This window comes from Desmodus rotundus, chromosome 7 (assembly GCF_022682495.2).
Source record: "Desmodus rotundus isolate HL8 chromosome 7, HLdesRot8A.1, whole genome shotgun sequence".
Lineage (NCBI taxonomy): Eukaryota > Metazoa > Chordata > Mammalia > Chiroptera > Phyllostomidae > Desmodus > Desmodus rotundus.
Genome location: NC_071393.1, coordinates 65657033 through 65679153, shown reverse-complemented (window position 1 = coordinate 65679153; position 22121 = coordinate 65657033). Strand labels below are relative to the sequence as shown.

Below are 22121 nucleotides of genomic sequence, written 5' to 3'. Positions count from 1 at the left end.
TTTTGAACTAAAAAAAAGATCAATAATATTACAGAAGTATGGTCAAATAACATGAATAGATAGATCACAGAAAAAACACAAATGGCTTTTAAATGTAAAAAGATACTCACAATAAAATAGTTACACTCGTAATAAAATAATTACAACTGCAAACTAAACTGCAACCAATTGTTTTGCATGTAACAGACTGGCAATAATTAGAAAGTTTTGATCAAATATTTGAACAGGAACTCATACACAGTTGGTGAGCATATACATGAGCATGACCTTTATAGAAGAAAATTTGACAACACCCTTTGATCCAGCAATTCCACTACAAAAATATTATCCTACAGATAAATATGTAGAAGTGTACAAATCTCTGTAACATGTAATGGAAGACCAGAGAAAATCTAAATGCCCAGTAACGGAGAATTGTTTAAACAAACTATGATACAGTAAAAAAATGGAATACTATCAAACTATTAAAAAAAGAATGGAGTATGCCCTGGCTGGTGTGGCTCAGTGGATTGAGTGCCAGCCTGAGAACCAAAGGGTCGCCAGTTCGATTCCCAGTATAGGGCACATGCATGGGTTGCGGGTCAGGTCCCCAGTAGGGGGCACACAAGCTACCACACACTGATGCTTCTCTCCCTCTTTCCTTCCCTTCTCCTCTAAAAATTAATTAAATAAAATATTTTTAAAAAGAATGGAGTAACCCTAAGTGGGCTCAGTGGGTTGGGCATCACCCCGCACACCAATACATTGGAGGCTCGATTCCAGGTCAGGGCACATGCCTGAGTTACGGGCATCCCTGTAACTCATGCCACATCCCTGGTTGGGAACATACAAGAGGCAATCAACTGTTGTTTCTCTCCTTATCTTCCTTTCTCTCTCAAAAAATCAATCAATCAAATCTTTTAAAAAATAAATATAAAAGGAATGGGGTACATTGACAACACCAAATGTTGAGGATGTGGAACTGGAACTCTCATTACTGGCAGAAGTTTAAAACTACATAAGCTTTGGAAGGTGGCAGATTCTTATAAAGTCATATGTTCAAATATTTAACTACCTTACAATCTACCAATTCCATTCTTGGGTATTTAGCTATGGATATGAAAACCTATATCCACAAAATACTTTTACTAAGACTGTTCATGGAAGCCTTATTCATAATACCTCCAAACTGGAAACAACCCAAATATCCATCAGTAGGAGAATGCATAAACACTGTGGTATATTCATAAACTATTTCTCAAGAAAAAAAATACACATTCAACAACATTAATGAATCTCAAAAACATTATGCTGAAACAAGTGAGACTTAGCGGTAAATACTGTATGATCCCATTTACATAAAGTTCAAAAACAGGCTGTAATTTATGTTAAAAGAAATCAGAACACTGGTTTCCTATAGCGGGAGGTATGGACTGACTGCAAGAAGGTACAAGGGAACTTTCTGGGGTGATGGAACACGAAACTTCATTAAAAATCTCTCTATTTTTGTGTATGTTTCAAAAGTTACATTATAAAATGACAGTAGAGGGAAGAATGGGCTAGATCTACTTTTTCTGATAAAGAACAACCTCCAAGATGTATTGTTGGGGGAAAAAATCACAGTACAGAAGAGTAGGTACAGAATATTAAGTGGAAGTAGAAGTAGAGTGCTCATGAAAGTGAAGAATATTTCTGAAAACACACACACAAAATGGTAACAGAAACTACCTCTGGGGAAGGGAATTGTGGGATTGTGAGGTTGGGATCTAGACTGGGAGACTTTTCAGTGTTTGCTTTCTTGCACTGTTGTCATTTTTCTCACATATATGTATATATTTTTTAACCTAAAAAACAAAATGATAAATGGTCAAGGAGTTTACAAAAACCCTCATGATTCTAAAAAACAAAAATGAAACTACAGCCCTGGCTGGGTGGCTCAGTTGCCTGGAGCATTGTCCCGTAAAAAGCTTGCAACAGGGTACATAACTGCATTGTGGTTCCATCCCCCATTAGGGTGCATCTGGGAAGCAATTGATGTTTCTCTCACACTGATGTTTCTTTCTCTTTCTCTCTCTCGAATCAATAACTATATCCTCAGGTGAGGATTAAAATTAAATTTAAAAAGAAACTACAGTAATCATGACCCACTTACTCTTTAACCCCTCCCCTCAAAGATAGGTACTCTTATCTTGTGTATCCTTCTAGGAAAAAAATACGGATGTATATACATGTACACAGTCTAACTGCAATAGCATTATGTCTTAAAAAAAGAAGAAGAAAGTAACAATGTAGACTTAATTTAAAAGAACACTTTATTGCTAAAAAATGCTAACCATCACCCCAGCTTTCAGCAAGTCATAATCTTTTTGCTGGTGGAGGGACTTAGCTCCAATTTGTAAAAGATGCAATATATGTGGAGTACAAAAGACCAAGGTGCATTAAAACTAGGTATGCCACCCTGACTGGTGTGCTCAGTGGCTTGAGTGCCTGCCTGAGTCAGGGCACATGCCTGGGCTACGGGCTAGGTCCCCAGTAGGGGGCGTGTGAGAGGCAGCCAGATTGATGTTTCTCTTTCTCCCTCTTAAAAATAAATAAAATCTTAAAAAAACAAAACAAAACAAAACCAGGTATGCCTATATTACATACACTATTCTACTACACCTAGCTTTTTTCATTTAATGTAGTGTTTTCCAGATTAGCATACCCTACTCTACCTCACTGTTTTTAATTGTCATGTAGTAGTCTATTACAAGGATTTTCACAATTTTACTTAACTATTTCTCCACAAATGGACATTTATTTTTTGTATATTTTTGTTACTGCAAATACTGTTGCAATACTCACATCACTGCATACTTTTGAGAATATATTCATAAAGTAGTTTCCTAGTTGTAGACAGTGAGTCGAAAGGTAGTAACATTTTAAATTTTGATACATACTGATTTGCCAAAAATACTGTCTCAACACTCCCAATAACTGTGTATAAAGTGTTTGTTCCTTAAATCCATTGCCAACACTGGTAATACCATTTGTTATGGCTGAAGTGTATCCCCCTCCCCAAAATCTTATGTTGAAGCCCTAACCCCTAGCATCTTAGAAGGCAACTGTATTTGAAGACAGGGCGTTTGTTTATTTTTAATTTTTTGCTGAATAGCTTCAATTTATTTCATTAAAAAATTTAATACTAGCTTTTTAAACATTTATTTTTCATTATAGTTTAAAATTATTATTATTTGGTATTTAGTTTCAGGTGTACCACATACTAGTAAGACAATCATATATTGTACTTTACAAAGTGATACCTCTCGATATTTCCAGTACCCACCTGGCACAATACATAGTCAATATTATTGACTATGTTCCCTATGTCCCCTATGCTGTGATTTACGCCCCTGTGACTATTCTGTAACGACCAATTTGTACTTCTTAATCTTGTCACCTTTTCTACCCAGTCCCTCAACCTCCCTCCCCTCTGGCAACCATCAGTCTATTCTCTGTATCTATGAGTCTGTTTCAACTTTGTTTATTTATTTTTTTGTTTTGATTCCACATATAAATGAAATCATATAGTATTTGTCTTTTTCTGACTTATTTCACTTAGCATAATGCCCTCCAGGCTCTAGATCCATCCACGTTGTTGCAAATGGTAATATTTCATTCTTTTTTTAATTCTTTTTTTTCAATCCTCACTGGAGGATATCCAGAGAGAGGACAGGACAGGAAGGAGGGGAGGGAGAAAGAGTGAGGGAAAGAGAAACAGAGCGAGACATCAGTATGAGAGAAACATCAATCATTTGTTTCCAGAAAGTGTCCCATTAGGGGACCAAATCCACAACCTAGACAAGTGCCCTGACCAGCAATTGAACTAGGGACTTTTTGGACCAACTGAGCCACAAAGGCCAGGGCAGATGTCGATCTTTTTTAAGACTGAAGAAAATGTCCTAGAGAAGTATAGTAGCTTTCTGTTCACCCTTTGCAAGTATAAAGGGGGGACCATTCCACTGCTGACATATGGAAAAAAAGAAGAAGAAGAAAAAGACTGAAGACAGAGAGGGCTTTAAAAAGGTGATTAAGCCCTGGCTGGGTGGCTCAGTTAGTTGGAGCGATGACCCATGCACCAAAAGGTTGCGGGTTTGATTCACAGTCAGGGCACATACCTTACTTGCGGGTTTGGTCTCCAGATGGGGCATATATGGGAGGCAACCAATTGATGTTTCTCTCTTTCTCCCTTTCTCTCTCTCTGAAATCAATAAACATATTCTTGGGTGAAAATTTAAAAATAATAATAATAATTTTTTTTAAAGGTCTGTTCCAAGAGGGCAGGGATTTTGATCTTTATATTTATTTTTAGAGAGGAAGGGAGAGACACATCAATGTGTGGCTGCCTCCCGCGTGCCCCTGACTGGGGACCCGGACTGCAACCCAGGCATGTGCCCTGACTGGGAACTGAACCGGCCAGCGACCCTTTGGTTTGCAGGCTGGTGCTCAATCCACTGAGCCACACCAGCCAAGGCATAACAATAATAATTTTTAAATAAAAATAAAGAGGTGATTAAAATGAGGCTGTTAGAGTAGGCCCTAATTCAATTTGATTGGTGTCATTATAAGAAAATTTGGGCACACAGAAAGACACCAGGAATATATGCACTGAGGAAAGACCATTTGAGGACAGAGCAAGAAGGTGGCCATCTGCAACTTAAGAAGTCTCAGAGGTAACTCAACTGCTGACCTCTTGATCTTGGACTTGAGAACTGTGAGAAAATAAATTTATACTGTTTAAGTCACCCAATCTACAGTGTTTTGTTAAGGTCGCCCTAACAAACTAACACACCATTTAAAAAATTTTACTAATCTTTGCATTTCCTGTATTACAAAGATTTGCCTTCAGTTTTGTTTTTGATAATTTAACACTTTATTTAATCCTGTATTTATTTATTTAACAAAAATATATAATTCTTACTGTACTCCCAGCTTGAGCTAAACATTGTTCTATCTATGTGCTTTATAAATTTTTACACTTAATATTCCTGATAACCCTACTGGATAGGTATTATGATCTACTTTTCAGAGATGAGGAAATTGTGGCACCAAGAGGTTAAGTAAACTTGCCTGAAGTGGCAATGTTAGCAAACAGCAGTTAAGATGAGAACCCAAGGAATCTTGCTCCAGAGCCTGTGCTCTGAACCACTATGTTGTTTATGAATTTTTTTGTTATACCTGCCTAATTTTTCCAGTCAAATGAATCAATGTTTCCCTTTATGACTTCTGAATTTAAATCCTTTCATGGAAGGATCTACCTCACTTGATATTTTTTTTAAAAATTCATCCATGTCTTATTTCAATTCTTATTTCTAGACCTTTAAACAAAAACTAGAATAGTTTTATTTAATGAGTGACACAAGAAATCCAGTTTTATTTATTTTTCCTAAGTGGGTAGCCAGCTGTTCTGATATAATTTATTAATAATCTTTATCTCCATTACTTTAAAATTACACCTTAACTCATAAACTAAATTCTTATAACTATACGTATATTTCTAGATTCTATTACCTTTTATTAATATTATAGTTTCTCTAATTACAAACTCTTAGTAATTATTATTTCATAATATAATCTGTTTAATCTAGTTTTTGCCTCATTTTCCTTTTCAAAAGTGTCTTAGCTATTTTTACATATTTTTTTCCTTTTTTGGATATATTTACTGATTATGCTATTACAGTTGTCCCATTTCCGCCCCTTCACTCCACTCCATCCTGCCTACCCCCTCCCTCCAACATTCCCCCCCTATAGTTCATGTCCATGGGTCATACTTATAAGTTCTTTGGCTTCTACATTTCCTACACTAGTCTTACCCTCCCCCTGTCTATTTTCCACCTATCATTTATGCTATTTATTCTCTGTACCTTTCCCCCCCTCTCTCCCTCTCCCAATCCCCTATTGATATCCCTCCATGTGATCTCCATTTCTGTGGTTCTCTTCCTGTTCTAGTTGTTTGCTTAGTTTGCTTTTGTTTTGGTTTTAGGTGTGGTTGTTTATAACTGTGAGTTTGCTGTCATTTTTACTGTTCCTATTTTTTATCTTTTCTTAGATAAATCCCTTTAACATTTCATATAATAAGGGCTTGGTGATGATGAACTCCTTGAACTTGACCTTATCTGAGAAGCACTTTATCTTCCCTTCCATTCTAAATGATAGCTTTGCTGGAGAGAGCAATCTTGGATGTAGGCCCTGGCCTTTCATGACTTGGAATACTTCTTGCCAGCCCCTTCTTGCCTGTAAGGTCTCTTTTGAGAAATCAGCCTATAGTCTTAAGGGAACTCCTTTGTAGGTAACTGTGTCCTTTTCTCTTGCTGCTTCTAAGATTCTCACCTTCTGTTTCATCTTGGCTAATGTAATGATGATGTGCCTTGGTGTGTTCCTCCTTGGGTCCAGCTTCTTTGGGACTCTCTGAGGTTCCTGGACTTCCTGGAAGTCTATTTCCTTTGCCAGACTGGGGAAGTTCTCCTTCATTGTTTCTTCAAATAAGTTTTCAATTTGCTTTTCCTCTTCTCCTTCTGGCACCCCTATAATTCAGATGTTGGAACGTTCAAGATGTCCTGGAGGTTCCTAAGCCTCTCCTCATTTTTCCAAATTCTTGCTTCTTCATTCTTTTCTGGTTGGATGTTTCTTTCTTCCTTCTGGTCCACATCATTGATTTGAGTCCCAGGTTCCTTCGCATCACTATTGGTTCCCTGTACATTTTCCTTTGTTTCTCTTAGCATAGCCTTCATTTTTTCACCTAGTTTTCGAACAAATTCAACCAATTCTGTGAGCGTCTTAATAACCAGTGTTTTGAACTGTGCATCCGATAGGTTGGCTATCTCTTCCTCGGTTAGTTGTATTTTTTTTGGAGCTTTGAAGTGTTCTGTCATTTGGGCCTTTTTTTTTTTTTTTTTGTCTTGGTGTATCTGTTACTTTAAGGGGTGGAGCCTTAGGTGTTCCCAGGGTGGAGCAGGGTAATGCTGGTCACTGAGCTCTGACGCTATACGTGGGGGAGGGGCCGAGAGGGAGTAATGGCACTTGCTCCACTCTCCACCGGATTTTAGTCACTCCCTCTGCTACCCACAATCAAATTGGGCCCCTCTGGTGCTGGTTCCCGAGTGGGTGGGCTTGTGCACACTCTAGGCCCCTGTGGGTCTCTCCAATGACCTCTCCTATGAGGCTGGGAGTCTCTCCTGCTGCCGCCCCAACCCCCACGGGCGTTTTCAATCAGAGGTCTGAGGCTTTATTTCCCCGTGCCAGAGCCCTGGGTTGCGTGGTCTGCTTTGCTCCCTGCCATTCGTCTGGTTTATCTATGTGTGAATGTGCGGCCGTGGGGTGCTACCCGCGCTCTGCCTGCCTTGTTCTCCGCCCCTCTGAGTCCGGCCCTCTCGGTTTATCTGTGTGCGAATGTGGGGCCGCAGGATCTGCTAGTGGTCAGACTGCCTTCCCCTTTCGTCCCACACTCCGCCAGTCTCGGTCCCACCACGCCACCTGAGTCCTCTCCGCCCAGGTGCCCGTCTCAGCCCCTCCTACCCCTCTGGATGTATGTTTTTTTTTTTTTTATCTACTTGGTGTCGGACTTCCTTGCTGCGATTTTCTGTCCATTCTGGTTGTGCGAGGAGGCGCAGTGTGTCTACCTACTCCGCCATCTTGGTTCTCCTAATTTTTACATATTAATATCCCCCCAGAAGAACTCAACCATCAGTTTGTCAATATACTGAATGTGTATTAAGAAAGAGGGGAAGCATTTATATTAATAGCTGGAGAGGTACTTAAGGTTTGTTTAGTCCATTTACAGGTGAGCAATTCAGACATAGAAAAGTTAAGTAAATGGAGCTACTTAGAAGTACCATGAGTCTCTTGAATCTTTTCAACCTATCTATGGTTGAAAACTGGAGCCAAAGATGGTATGCTGAGGCAACAATCCGAGACTGAGAACTGAAGTTCTTCTGGTCTGGCTTCTCTTATTCTCCTCCAGTGCCCCTCATCTTCAAAAAGTAAGAAAAAAACACTGTGCTTAAGCACCCCAGTTCACAATCAGAACCCTGAAGTGTAGGGAAAAGGGATAGCTGGATAGTTCTAAGAGAAAACAAAGTACTAACACTGCCATGACAATAATTGTGCAGCATAATTTCATTTTTGTTTAGTGTTTGAATCACTAGAACTTAGGAAAATGAATACTACTGTTTTTCAGTAATATGTTTTTTGCCTAAAAAGACAAAGGTTTAAAAGACATGGCCATGAGCAGGTCCTACCTCTTTTACCTTTTAGGCCGACCTCTAAATTAGAAAAACTGCTGAAATATGCATCAGCTTATAGCCTCTCAGTCTCTCCTCCTGGTTTGTCTCTCAGAATTTAACCTGATTTTTCTACTAAGTTCTTTACAGATTCTCTTACCTGAATGCTGCTTTCTTCATCTTCCCGGGGTGATTGTGCAGGCATGATTTCCACATCTGAATTATCAGATGAGGTATTACGCTTTCTCTTCTTACCCACCACAGGAGTGATGGTGCTAAGATAGAAAAAAGCAAAATCATTTTCAATGACTGCAAGGAAAATTTAGGAGTAAGAAAATGTAATTAACCTAAAGCATTACAGATGAAGCTTCCAGGCAGACAGAAGTATCTAGACTTCAGCCTGTAGAACATACAGCTATTGAGGAGGGTGTTTGAAAAAAAGTTACTGAGGTTTCTAAACCACTGGGTGACCTTGATACCAGATTTGTCAAAACCTTTCTACCACTGGATTCACAAGGACCTGCGGGAAGGTAACTTAAGAGAGCAGAATGAACACTAGACTAAGAATTACTAGATCTTATCTTAGTCCCAGTTCTGTTACTAGTTGGGCAGTAGTTTCCTTTTTTGTAAACACTGATGATCCCTGGCCTGACAGTTGTTAAAGATCAAATAAGGTAATTGATATGAAATTTGTTTTTTGAAAGCTAAAAAATCCTATACCAATATAAAGCATTATTAAAATTATACCATAAATGCCAAGAAGTCCTAGGGAATAGAAGCTAAGGAGAAAGGTGTTAAGCTGTTAAGACATGAAAGGAAAAGAGAGAACACTCAATTGTGACAAGAATTATGTGGCAAGCCATGGTTCTGTCAGCTCTGCTTAAAACTGAGAGTGGTTGATGAAATCTCTAGTTCACAGATGAGATGCAAGAACAGGGCAACGATGTCTCCAGCAGCTCTTTTACTAGGGTGGGTTGTAGGAAAGTAGTGAGAAATCCTTCACACTACAGTGATGTCAAATCAGGAAGAATATATAAAAACACAGTCATAGCTTTTAAATGTAACCCTCAACACAATGATCTTTTCCTGTGCCTTAAGGATTCTTTCAAAATATGCAATCTTGCAAATTTTTATTTAACAAATAAAGTAAGCATTGACACAGAAAGGCCTTATCATCTGACAGACCACTTTGAACTATGTTGCTGCTGAATACAAGTGTCTCCTCTCAATACTAATTTAAAAATGAATATACTACCATCTAATGTCCCATCAGAATAGCAAAAGGTAGTAGTACTTACTTCAGCTTACTCTTGCCCTTGGTTTTGGAGGTACCAGATGTTTTGCTCTTCTTTGGCTTTTCTTCCTTGAGCCTCTCTCCACTGCTCTTTTTCCTGCGTTTCTTTTCACCTTCCTCCTCAGGCCGAACACTGGGCAACTCATCCTCATTCAGGACTCGAGGTATGTTCTGCTCACCCCGAGCACGGGCCCTAGCAATGGCCTCTGCTACAATCCGATTTGCTTTCTCTTGTTTCTTCTGGTGCTCTAGCCTGCGGTTTTCCTCCATTCCTGTCTTGCCCCCGGTTTGAGGAACAGAGCTTGCTGGTGAGGACAGAGCTGCCACTTCACTGGCACTTAGGACTTTAACTACAGAAAGTCCAGAAGAAGCCCCTTGGGAAGAGCCGGCCTACAGAAATGAAAGCGTTAAATTGTCAATATGTGGTAAGTAATTGGCCTAAATAAAACCCAGCTCTGAAGCAGGTAGGTTTGAAACTTTAGTTCACTAATTTCTTAAGAATTAGGCCCAAATCTCACTAAACCTGGATACTTCTTTTTAAAAACAAGGTTTTGGGGGGTATTTTTGGTGGGAAGGGGTAAAAAAAGGCAGTAATTGTGCCAAATTAAACTTCAATATCCTTTAACCATGCTCCTAGTGTCAATACCCGTCTTCATTACTCTAGAAAAATTCCAAATATAACCAATACAGTACTGTTCTCTGGACTGAAAATTAAAAAAAACTCACATTCTCCTCTTAGCTTACCTTTACCTCCCTGAGGATAGGGAGGTGGGAGGAGTGATAATCACTGGACCTCTTTAAGACTAGTTATCTTGCAAATGACAATATTTAGAACCATTTTTATTTTACAAGATTGTAAATGAGACAGTTCAAAGACAAATACCAGATAAATTACCTCTTATCCCAACCCAATAAAAACCCTTCAATCTTTTAATGATATAATTAAAGCAAGATTTCCAAGGGGGAAAGAATAAGTCTACATCCCAGCTGAGAGGTATAAATCTAAACAGGCCCCACATTCATCAATGAGTGGTTGCTGAGGGCAGTAACAGGGGACTGAGGTCTATTTTCCCTCCTGTGTAGGTCTCACCTGTGGCTGTAGTACCACCTTGAGTGGTACCGAAAGTCTTTGTCCTGGGCTCGGACCTGGTCCCATTATCTGAGCCTGCTGCACAGAGGAGAGTGTCACTGGCTGGGTCGAGGGCGGCTGCTGGGGCTGCGGCTGTGATGACGGAGGCTGTGGTACAATCTGGATTTTCTGCTGTGGCTGCTGCACCTGCAGCTGGATAGTTACTACTTTGGCAGGCTGCCCCTGGGCATTCTTGGCTTGAGTCAGGGCTGCTAGCTGGTTGCCTTGTAACACTATCTTCCCTGGTAGACTCCCTAGCACAACACGATGTCCTTGGGGACCTCCGGACTGTGGCTGCTGGAGGACCAGGGTGATACGTTTTGATTCACCCTAAAGAAAGAAAATTGCAAGAGGTACATTAAAGGATGGTATACCCTTAAATATTTATGCCAGTTTTCCTCATCCTCGAAAAATAAAAACTGAGGGGGATTAGACAGTACAATTCATTTTGTTCATCCTCCTCTCTGTCTTGATAGAATCTTTTCCGCAACATCTCTGCCCTGTGGGTATCAAGCCTACTTTTGAAAAATTCCTAATGGGAGGCTATCTTCTAAGACAGTCATTCCATTTTTTGGAATTCTATTAGAACAAAAGTATCTTTACTGAACTGAAATCCACCTCTTTATTTCTACTAATTCTACTTATCCTAATACTGCTGCCATCACTCCCAAACTCTTTATTCAGAGGTGAGTGCCTCTATTTTCTTAGAATAGAAACTGGCCTTTTCACTGAGCAAAGCAGGATGACAATCTTAGTAATAAGAACAGGAGAAAGGTACACATAGCTTCTCTCAGTTTAAAACAAAAATTTTTTTTCCAAAAATGATTCTTTGTTTCCTTAGCATCCTATGTTTCTCATAAAACTTTCTAGTATACATTATTGTGAATTCTCGTCTATCCTGCCTGGCAGACTGAATATCTGTAAGTAGAGGGGCTGTGGCTGTCCGGATCAGCATCAGCAAGAGTTCAAAAACATATGTTAACACTAACTGCTTCCACCTGATAACCAGTAAGTATGTGGCTGGCAACATTAACTGTTAAAAAGCAAAGATGGAATTTAAGCAGGATTTCCTAGAGCTAGTGCTCATGTGTTCTCTCTCACAGAGTTGCTGGGCCCTCTACTAAACCAAAATTCACCTCCCCCTTTCACTCAAGTCACCTGAGTAGGTGTAGAGGTCAGTGTAACTGCAGGCTTCAGTGGGGGCCCTGTGGCCCCAGGGTTTCCAGCAGGAGCGGAACCCTTAACTGGCTGTAGGACCAGCTGCTTTACTGGTCGGCTGGGCTGGACAATGCGCTGAACAGTAGTAGCCTGGTTCCCAGGGACCTTGGCAGCCAACACTGTATTACCAGAGACAATGGAAACACCTGGTCGAAGGGGAGTGCCGGTCAGCACTTTGGTAAAAGTGACTTTTCCACCATTGGCTGTGCCAGCCACCAAGGGCTGAGCTGTGCTGGTGATACCTTGGGCCTGAATTTGTGCCACGTGGGCACCAGTGACTGAGGAGCTTGGTGGGGCTTTAAGGATAACAATCTTAGGGGCTGACTGAGGTGGTTGCCCTCCGGCACTACTGGAGGACACAGCTGTGGCAGAGACACCCATGAAAGGATTCCCTTGGCTCAGAATCTCCTGGTTCTTGGAGACCTGCAAAAGTCCTGATGTTGGCGTTGGTGTCTGTAAGACAGGTTGGGCTGGCTGCTCCTGGCTGACAGGCTGAGTGGTATAATCATGCAAAGTTAAAGATTCTGGAGCTGGAGCTGTTGATTCCTTGGGAAGTTCTGTGGAGGTTGTTTCCTCCGGTGGGGGGACCAGGTCACCTGCTGATGGATTCCCCACATCACCACCTCCACCATCTTGGTTCATGTGATCCAAAGAGTCGAGAGAGCTTGGCAGTCCAAGAGCTTCCTCAATGGGGTCTTGTGTGACCTGGTTGAAGCTGTCATCAGTCAGAGAGTCCAGACCAAATAAATTTGGGTCATCAAACAGATCCATGATGGGGTCTGCCATCTTGGGACAGCAATAGAGGGTACTTCCCCAAGGTCTAGAAAGGGAAGGGGAGGGGGGGTACTGGCTCTCCCCTCCCCTCCCCTATTAAGAAAAAATGTACACAATGGAAGACTACTCTTCAGGTAAAGAGGCAAGAAACAAGTGCATGTCAGATTGTCCTGACCTTCATGGAGCAAGATGGCTAGGTCTTCAGAGGAAGATGGTAGAACTCCTGTTGTGGGAAGACAAATGAAAAATAAGCAAAGTAGGTGAGCTCAGGAAAAATTCCTCCTTCTTAGGTGCTACCCTTATTATCAAATCATATCAAAATAATAAAAGAGGAGGGAAATACAAAGTAATCTGAGGATAGAGACAAAGAAGAAAATACCCACATTTCTGCTTCAAAACTGAAACTAAATAAGTAGTAATAAAATAAACTAACCCCCTTTTGGGATTCTTACACCTCTACACTTTGAAGCTTCTGTCTGTCAACATCATTCAGTTATCTTTTTCCATTTCTTTTTACAATTATCATTCTTAGGTAAAGACTGAGTAATTTAATCGTCATTCACCTTGTACTTAGATTTCTTAAGTTGACAGAACTAAGTTTGTCAGCAGCATTTCAGTGACTAAAGGTTTCTGAATATATTGTATTTTATAAATTTCCCTTATATCTTTAATGAAGGTCATTATGTACAATCTTCCTAAGCTTATAATATAACTACCCAGTAAGTTTTTGTAAACTTTATTCTAGCTAACTTATTAATCTATATACAGTATTTCTTTTCTGAATCTCCTCCCCACTCTCATATTTAAGATTTAAAAAACTTCCTTTGCAAGGGATTCAAAGAATTCTATATTTTAGTTCCAGTTTATATTCCAGTTTAAAGTTGGGAATATAAACTTTCTCATCACTTCCTATATATATACCCTGTATTTCAGTCTGACTAAACAACACAGTTCCCTTAATATGATTCTTATCTATATGTCTTTGCCTATTATGCTGTGGCTTCTGTCTGAACACCTCCACCACACGCCCAACATCTCTCCCAGGTGAAATCTTTCCCACCCTCAAAGTTCTTCTTCTGTACAAGGTGAGGCCCTTTAACAGAGCAATTTGTGATGACTTGGTCCCTTCACCTTCTTGAAATAGCACAGCACTGCCTGCACCTTAGCAAAAGCACTTATATTTATATTATACTAACATGGTAAGTGTCTTGTCCATAACCTCTGAAGGCCCAAATGGTTCCTTTGTGCGAATTTTAAAAAGCTGCCTGCTCCTCAAGATGCTTGTCTGCCCTCTGCTGGAAATTTGTCATATTATCGACGATGATAATGAATATGTGCACTGCACACCTTGGACAATCCTATATGGTGGCCCAGCTCCTCCTTCCCAAAGAGGCAAAAATGTTCCTGACGATGGGGGACCATGTATTATTTATCTGTGGACCCCTGAAGAACCAGCAGGATATCATATAGTAGCTGCTTAAAAAATATTTGAGTTAATGTATTTGCTTGTAGTATCTGGAATGAAACATTTAGGCCTTATACACACTAATCAGGGGTGTCTAACCTGTAGCCCGCATGCGGCCCAGAATGGCTATGAATGTGACCCAACACAAAATTATAAATTTATTTAACCCCCCCTTTTTTTTTCTGCTCATCAGTTTTTGTTAGTGTTCGCGTATTTAATGTGTGGCCCAAGACAGCTCTTCTTTTTCCAGTGTGGCCCAGACATGTCAAAAGGTTGGACACCCCTACATGGTATTCCCTGATTCTAAGATGAGACAGTAGAAAGCTTCCCATCTTGAAAAACTGTTCTACAATAATTGGAAGTATGTTCACTAAATCCACATCTGGGGCTTCAAGTTCATGAAAATGTTGGAAAAAGAACCAACAAAATGAATTATAATAGCAACAATTAAATGTTTTTTCTGTTCTTTGTAATATGATGTCAGAATATGACAATTCAAGAAAGCCTTGCTTGATAAAACCATTTCTCCTAACTTTTAGAAGACACCAGAGAAGAAACTTTTAAGTGACACAGTGTAAGTGACTCACAGTTTCTTGAGTATTGACTCAAGAAAGCTTTCCCACACAACCCCCAAACTTTTTCTCTTCCTTAACCCACTCCAGTTGTCCTTATAAAACAATATAGCAACATGGGTAAATATCCCAGAAACTCAGAAATAGATAAAAAGAACAGACTCATCAATAGCTGGCACATCAGTCAAAATTACAGAGTATACACGGCATCTCCACCAGTGTTAAACAAGATCTCCCTTGCTTCAGTAATAGGGTACCCTTCACATCTCATGCAGGATCCCTATCACTTCCTTCTCCTGGGTAAACTAATTCCACCAGCTCATTCCAGCCTCTCCTATCTAATTCCCTGCCCCAGCTACTCAAAATGATGATCAGAAAAGTTATCAACGTTTCTTCATTAAGTAAAAATTGACTCAATAATTTTATAAACTTCCTCAACACTACCATCAACTTTTTTCTAGTTATGCCCTTGCTATGCTAGTTAGTCTCTTTCACCTCCTATTCAGTGTCAGAGAAGTTACACTACCCAAGAGAAGTTAACACTAAATATCTAACAGTTAGGTGTCATATAAAAACTACGGGGAAAGTTTCCACTAACTAGAAGTTTATGCTTAAAATAGTTTATAACTTGCTTTTTCTTCCATGGGGTATTTTGCCCTTTCCACTGCTATTTAGTCATCCAAATGCTCTTTCTTCCCTCAACAACAGCCCAATCTCAGTCAGAGAAAGAACTCTTTCCAATCTCAGTCAGAGAAAGAACTCTTTTTTAATCCTTACCTGAGGATATGTTTACTGACTTTAGAGACAGAGAGAGGGAGGGAGGGAGGGAAGAAGGAGGGGGAATGGGGGAAGAGAGAAGAGATACAACAATGTGAGAGAGAACCATCCATAGGTTGCCTCCTGCACAGACTGGGGATCAAACTCAAGATCTTTTGATGTATGGGATGACGTTCCAACCAACTGAACCACCCAGCCAAGTTGAAAGAGTTGTGTTTTTCCACTAAAGAATGAGATAAGTTTCTGAAATATTTCCTTATTCCCCCTCTACCCTCGATATAACTCAAGCACTATATGTCTCTAAAGATCAATGCATTTACCATTTTTCTCCCTTCCCAGTTTTTGGGTCAAATTTCTGCTTTTCCTGGTTCAGTATGGGCCCAATAATTTAAATAACCTCACCACTGACTTAAAGCCTCACCACGAAGTTTTACAGCTTTTCAGTCTCATCCCATCAACTCACTTCTACTGACCTAATTCATATTGTACATATTTTTAAATCCTAGTCTCCTGCTCCTTTCTAACTCCCACCTTGATACTGTCCTTACCTCTCAAAAGATTAAATCTCTCCCAACATACCTCCCTCTTTCTTCACTCCTCCTATTCTTACTTATGGGTCACCCTAGCCGTATCCATCCACATCTGGCCTATGTACCATACTCTTCTATCCCATACTTCAAACCTTTGTAGTAAAAATAGAGTTTAAGCATTCAAATATATAAGCACTTAGATACCCCAAACAAAGTGCCTAGGTAAAGAAGTCATACCACTGCCCAAAAGAGAAACACACGTATATATTCAAAAGGAAAGAGAGTTTAATGATTGCAATTAATTACTTCACTAATTCCAAACTAATGACAGAAACGTTGAGGGTTAAGAGTCAGGGAGAAGTGGAACAAACTAGTTAGTTAAAGTTAAAATCCAAAACCTTACCTAAACAACCACCTAGCTAACACTATAACACAAAGTATATAAGAAATACTTTATATAATCGCCCCTCATCTCACCTACTTCCTTTTTAAAGGGGTAACTACTCTTTCCCTTCCATGTAAGTCTAAACTGCTATTCTTCTGCAGTTTTATCACCTTTAATATAGTTCTTGTTGTTTTTTTTTTTGAAATCCAGAGTTCCAATTCTCCTTTTCTTATTTTACATGTCTCCTTACCCTTGCCAATTTTGATAATTTTTCTGTCTAAACATGAAAGACTTTATTTTAATTCAACTCTATATACTTTCCCATCTCAATCTTCCCATACTTGTCAACAAAGCAATGATTCTCAACTGGGGAATAGGAGGAATGGCAGTTTGAAATGTGTACTCAATATCATAATTTTATATTTATCAAATGAAAAGGGAAAACACAGCTCATTGTTTGTTACTATTCAGTAAAACTGGACAACATCTTCTTGGCTAGTGAGGACGTATGAAAGACAAGGGGCCTGGGGGGAGCAGAGTAAGCAGCAGCATGCCTGGCTTGGAAGGGTTATCAACAGCTCTGTGGTGGGATATGATTTCTTATGTACTCTCAGAAGGGAATGTAGCAGTTATTGTTTATGATGGATGAGAAGCACTGCAACAGAGATTAATCCAGTTGTCTAATAGGTAAATCTATATAAACTGAACTACAGATATCCATTCTCCATGTAGATATTTCTCTGTACTGCCCATCCTCTTAGAAGATAATGAACAAATGCCATATTGACAAATGCAGGCCTTTTTTGGTAATATGTATTTTTTCAAAGTACCACCCATGACCATTTAACCTCTATCTGTTCAAAGATTCAGAAAATAACAAACTATCTTACTTCAAAGTATAAATCATTATTGGAAACTGTATCCTTTCAAGAGGATCAGCTGCAGATAAGACATAAACATGTTACTGAAACACAAGATGCTCAGAAGCAGCTTAAATAAGAAATCCCTTGAAAATAATCAGAAGGTCTAAAATGAAAATCACCAATATACTTTTAAAAGAGGATTTAAAAACTGTACTGTGGAGACATTTGTGAGACCCAAAGGGTTTCACATCTTATAAAAAAAAGGGAAACAAACACCCAAGGAGAATGTAATCACAATTTATGATCAGCTAGGGATCAGGATGGAAGGACACATACCATTAGAAACGGAGCTTTTAACTTGGAGCCACTCAGAAGATTCCCCCCAAGAAGACTGATATCCCAGGCCATTTCCTCTATCTTCACCATTCTCACTGCTAAATGTGGCTACTGTTTTTGTTTTCCCAATTACTTAAGGAAAAAGTGCACCTCAATCAGGTTATGGACATCTGGGGGCAAACATGGCTGATAAAGTGAGCCCTTATGAATAAACAAGAAAAGCAAAACAGGCAATTATGAAAACTAAAAGCATGTACGTATGTTCAGATGGTAAAGAAGAAACTACAGAAATTATGTACTCATGTGAAATACGGGAAGGGGCAAGGTAAGGAAGTCAGGGGTTTTGAACAGAGAAACGCGACTGGGAGGTGGGGGGTGGCGGGAACCCGGTTACATTACCTGCTCATATTGCCGGGGTTGGTGCCAGTAAGGCCCATACAGCAGAGATGGGTAATTTCTGGCAACTGGCGCCCCAAGATGGAGATGAGGTACATGCACTTGAAGGAGGGAGCTAGCGGGGTGCCCTCCAGAGTGGGGATGGCCAAGATGGGAAGATGCGGGGGGCGGGGGGGGGGGGGTGGATGCCCGGGTGGGAGCAATGTTAGGGCGGAAGCTACAGCCTGGAAGGCCAACAAGCCCTGAAGGAGAAAAGGAGCTGTGCCTCACCCCCACGGGGGAAGAGAGGTGCCTTTACCTGCAGCGGCGTGGGGGGGCCAGTTCGCCCCTCTCGCTGTCTCTCCAGCACCAGTTCCCCCTCCTCCTGCGCAACCTAATATGCTGCGCCAGCCCGCCCCACACCCTGATTGGCTGAAGTACACTGCCAATCACGAGAAAAGACCAGACACAAAACAGCGCAAAGGGTGGGACTGGGAGAGCTTCCCCCTCCCCCGCCACCACGAGTTAGTTTGAGAGCGCACGGAGAGGCCTATCCGGTTTCTAGGGCCGAGGCGAGCCTGCAGCTTGCTTGAAAAAAAAGGGGCCTGGCCAGAGGAACGGTCTCATGCTGCAAGAAACTAGTCCCAGGGATTAAATTCCCTACAACCTATACTGTATTCTGCACACCAAAGAGTATAAACTCAGGAAGGAGGGCTCCACACTAGGCCAACTCTGCTTCCCCCTGAATTCCCTGCCTTCTAGCAGCCCTGTCAAACCCTCTGCTGTAGTGACTACACCTTAGCCCATCCATTGAAAGGGGCCAAATTTTCCCTTCATCATGGGAGTACAGCTGCCCAGTTGACGAACATGGGGCACTTTTTACTCTTAAAAGATAAGACACTCCTTCTGCCACAACTCCAAATACTGGTTTGCATACTTGACACTCCAACGGGGGTGGGGGGTGGGGGGGTGGAGCTGGGCAGTAGTTACCTCTTTCCAGGAGGCCTCTTAACAATTCCCGGCCCCCACCCCTCCAAAACACACACCCAACTCCTCATCTCAAAACCTGGTGGTCTGCCCCCACCTCATTTCCGTTGAAACTCAGCCTCTTTGACATACTAGCTAGTGTCCACTTCGCAATGCCACTTGAGACCACTCATTCCCAATGAGACTAGTCAATTCCGGGATGGTGCATGCTTAAATCCCCCAAAGTAAACTGTTATTAAAAACAGTTACTGACTTCCTGACCATGTTTCCCCTGAAATGTAACCATTCTCAACATTGAAATCCTATGTTCTGTACTCTGGAACACCAACGAGGAAGCAGATCAACTTGGCTGTAGATCTCCTATTTTTAAACATCCTAGCATTACCACTATTGCTAGGAACACTCAATTACCACTCCTGTAAACAGCAACATTGTTTTCCTATTCACTCAGGCTCAAAATCTCAAAAGGTGTCCCTGAAACCTTCTCCTATATCCACCATCCAGTCATTTGCCAAGTCCCATTGACTCCTGCAATATATCAGGGCCAAACTTTGGAGCTGGCAAAGATTTTAGCAATCATACGAAGTCTGCCCTCTTGTTCAGATGAGAAAACTGACACTTAGAGAGTAGAATGATTCAACTATGAAATTAAGTGGCAAAGTTAGGATTCTTATAGTCTGACTCTTCTGTTTCTGACTCTTTATTTATTTAGTTGCCTAAGTAAGTGCCTCATAACTAATCCATTCTGCTACCAGATTAATTTCCTAAAATACAGTAGGGCCAAATCAGTAGAGACTTAAAAACTTTCAAAGGTTCCCTGTCATTTAACACATAAATCTTAAGAACACATTTTGCCTTTCCAGTTTTATTTTCCACTGTTCTTCCACATATACACTTATAAGCTAGGAAAAAAGACAACTTACTCTTCACTATCTCAGCATTTACTGAGCATATGATATACCAAGTAATGAGGGAGTATTAGAGAACCAAAGATGAATAGACATGATCTTTACCCTCAAAGAACTCACAATATGTAGGTGTATATTTGAGTATATGTGGGGAGAGGGTAAAGAGTAGGGATTATGACAGTAGCGACAAATGTAAACAATTACAATACATGGTAATAATATATGCAATGAAATAAGCAGGGGGCTATTACAGAAACAGATGAAAGGTACTTAATAACTTAATAAGATAAGGATTCAAGGAAGTAGTTTCTTAATGGACAAGGAGTTAACTAGGGAAGGTAATTAGGCTACAGGAAAGGGTATGCAGGCAGCAAAAACAGTAAGAGGAAAGACAAAGCACAGCAATGAGAAACAACATGAAACATGTAGCAGACACTCTAATATAGTTCAGTCTTGCAAAGTACAGATCACAAAGAAGAAATTAGAGAGAGATGAGACTGAAAGAATAGGTAAAGGCCAGACCCTGCAATGAGGGTCTTGAATACCACACTAAAGCATTTTTTCTTTAAAAAAAAAAAAAAGAATTTATTTTAGAGAGAGGGGAAGGGACGGAGAAAGAGCAGGAGATAAACAGTGACTGGCTACCTCTCAGAGGTCCCCAACTGGGGACGGGCCAGCAACCCAAGCATGTGCCATGACTCGGGAATCAACCTGTGACCATTAGGCTACCATTCTGTTTGCAGGACGATGCCCAACCCACTGAAACAGGGAATGACGTGACCAGAATTGCATTTTGGTTAGCTAACTCTGGCTGCCAGATAGAGAAGAGATTTGGAGAATAAGGGGACAGAGGACACAGAAGTAGTTAGAAGGCTACTATGGTAGTCCCAAGAAGGTTTGTATACTAGATATTTGCTAATTTTGTTCCTGCCCAGCAACCAAAAGCACCCTTCCTATATTGGGGGAATAGCCCTGGTAAGAGTCTTCAGTGGGAGGCTAGATATTACCTCCCACTATAGAGCCGGGGGTAGGGCGATGGGAGGTTGGAGGAGGAGGTCCCACCTTCTCTTCCTGGCAGAGACAAAGTATACACATGACCTAGGCTACTTAAACTGGACACTTCTTAAGGGAACTTTGACTTTGAAAAGGTAACGCAAAGACCCAGAACCAAGGAGTTAGACAACAATCACCTTCTTAAACAGAATGTTCACTGGTATGACCTTGACTATGTTCTCCATTTCTCTAACCTCTCTTGGTTTTAGATCATTTTCTAAACCACATGCTCTAGCATTCCTGTTGATTTTGTGAACCATACAATATCCTTCTAGTAAATTCCCTTTCTGCTTGAGTTAGCCAAAAGATGATTTTTATGGTTTGCAAACAAGGATCCTAACAAGATGATTAGGGCCTGAATCATAGCAATGTGGTTCAAAAGGTATTGATGGGAAGGAAGGGATAGAGCCAAGTATACTTACAGGATAAAAATTAGTAGAATTTGGAGTTTAGAGGCAAAGATGACTTCAACTATGTTGAGTTTGAGTTACCTATAGTATGCTAAGTAGTGATATTCAATAGGAGGTTGGATGTATAACTCTAATCGTTGGCTTGATATCGGTTTAGAGTCACCAGTATCTAAATGGGAGTGAAGATTACCCAGGGAGTGTGAAGAGCAAAGCAAGTATACAAAAAACTGCATTAATACTGTTGGGGAGACAATAGAGAATGCTGGGGTCTGTGAAGAACTGGAGAACCCATATCCATTCCAAAGAGTTGCTGCTATCAGCTGTAGTTAAGTGCTGCCATATGGAAATACACATCCAAAGTTGAGCAAGAACTTCAGATTTTTCAAAAGCCAGAAATAAGAGTTTTATGTAAATCTTCTAAGTTTTAAATGTACACTGCACAATAAAAAAAATAAAAGAGAATGTTTTAAATGCTATAAAGACTAAACAAAACGCTTAGCTGGAACCCCAATTGTTGAGATTTTTTCATGTAGAGTGAGAAAAGCTAAGGAAGAACCCAGGAGAACATCAGGATTTAAGAATCAGAATAAAATACACCTACCAAGCAACTAGAGAAGGAAAAACTAGAGCAGCAGAGAGGGCAATGTCACAGAGGCAAAGATAGCAGAGTATTGCAGGGGAAAAGAGTAATCAATTATATTGAACAAAGCAAAATGTCCAATAATATAAGAACTTTAAAATATCTATTGGATTCATTTTCTTTCTTTTCTTCCATTGTATTTAATAATCGAAAACCTTGATCCCTATT

General features: G+C 40.4%; 1 protein-coding gene and 1 non-coding gene across 9 annotated transcripts in view; one reads left to right on the top strand and one right to left on the bottom strand.

Moving 5' to 3' along the window:
• The window catches only part of CHD8 (chromodomain helicase DNA binding protein 8), a 65212-nt gene that overhangs the window by 31580 nt on the left and 11511 nt on the right, over positions 1–22121 (bottom strand). For 2 of the 8 annotated variants that reach the window (XM_024567457.4, XM_024567459.4), the window contains exons 1-5: positions 18275–18345; positions 12828–12875; positions 10622–10990; positions 9536–9921; positions 8398–8512 (exon numbers count right to left, since the gene is read on the bottom strand). In XM_024567457.4, the coding sequence (XP_024423225.2) occupies positions 8398–8512; positions 9536–9921; positions 10622–10990; positions 12828–12833 (876 nt within the window). In that variant the 5' untranslated portion in view covers positions 12834–12875; positions 18275–18345. Of the gene's footprint in view, positions 1–8397; positions 8513–9535; positions 9922–10621; positions 10991–11818; positions 12876–18274; positions 18355–22121 lie in introns of those variants that run through there. The other 6 variants (XM_024567452.4, XM_024567454.4, XM_053927479.2 and 3 more) reach the window with 5 other exon arrangements.
• On the top strand, positions 3848–3992 carry LOC112312104 (small Cajal body-specific RNA 24). Its single transcript, XR_002975549.1, has one exon. It is a non-coding gene; the product is annotated as a small Cajal body-specific RNA 24 (non-coding RNA).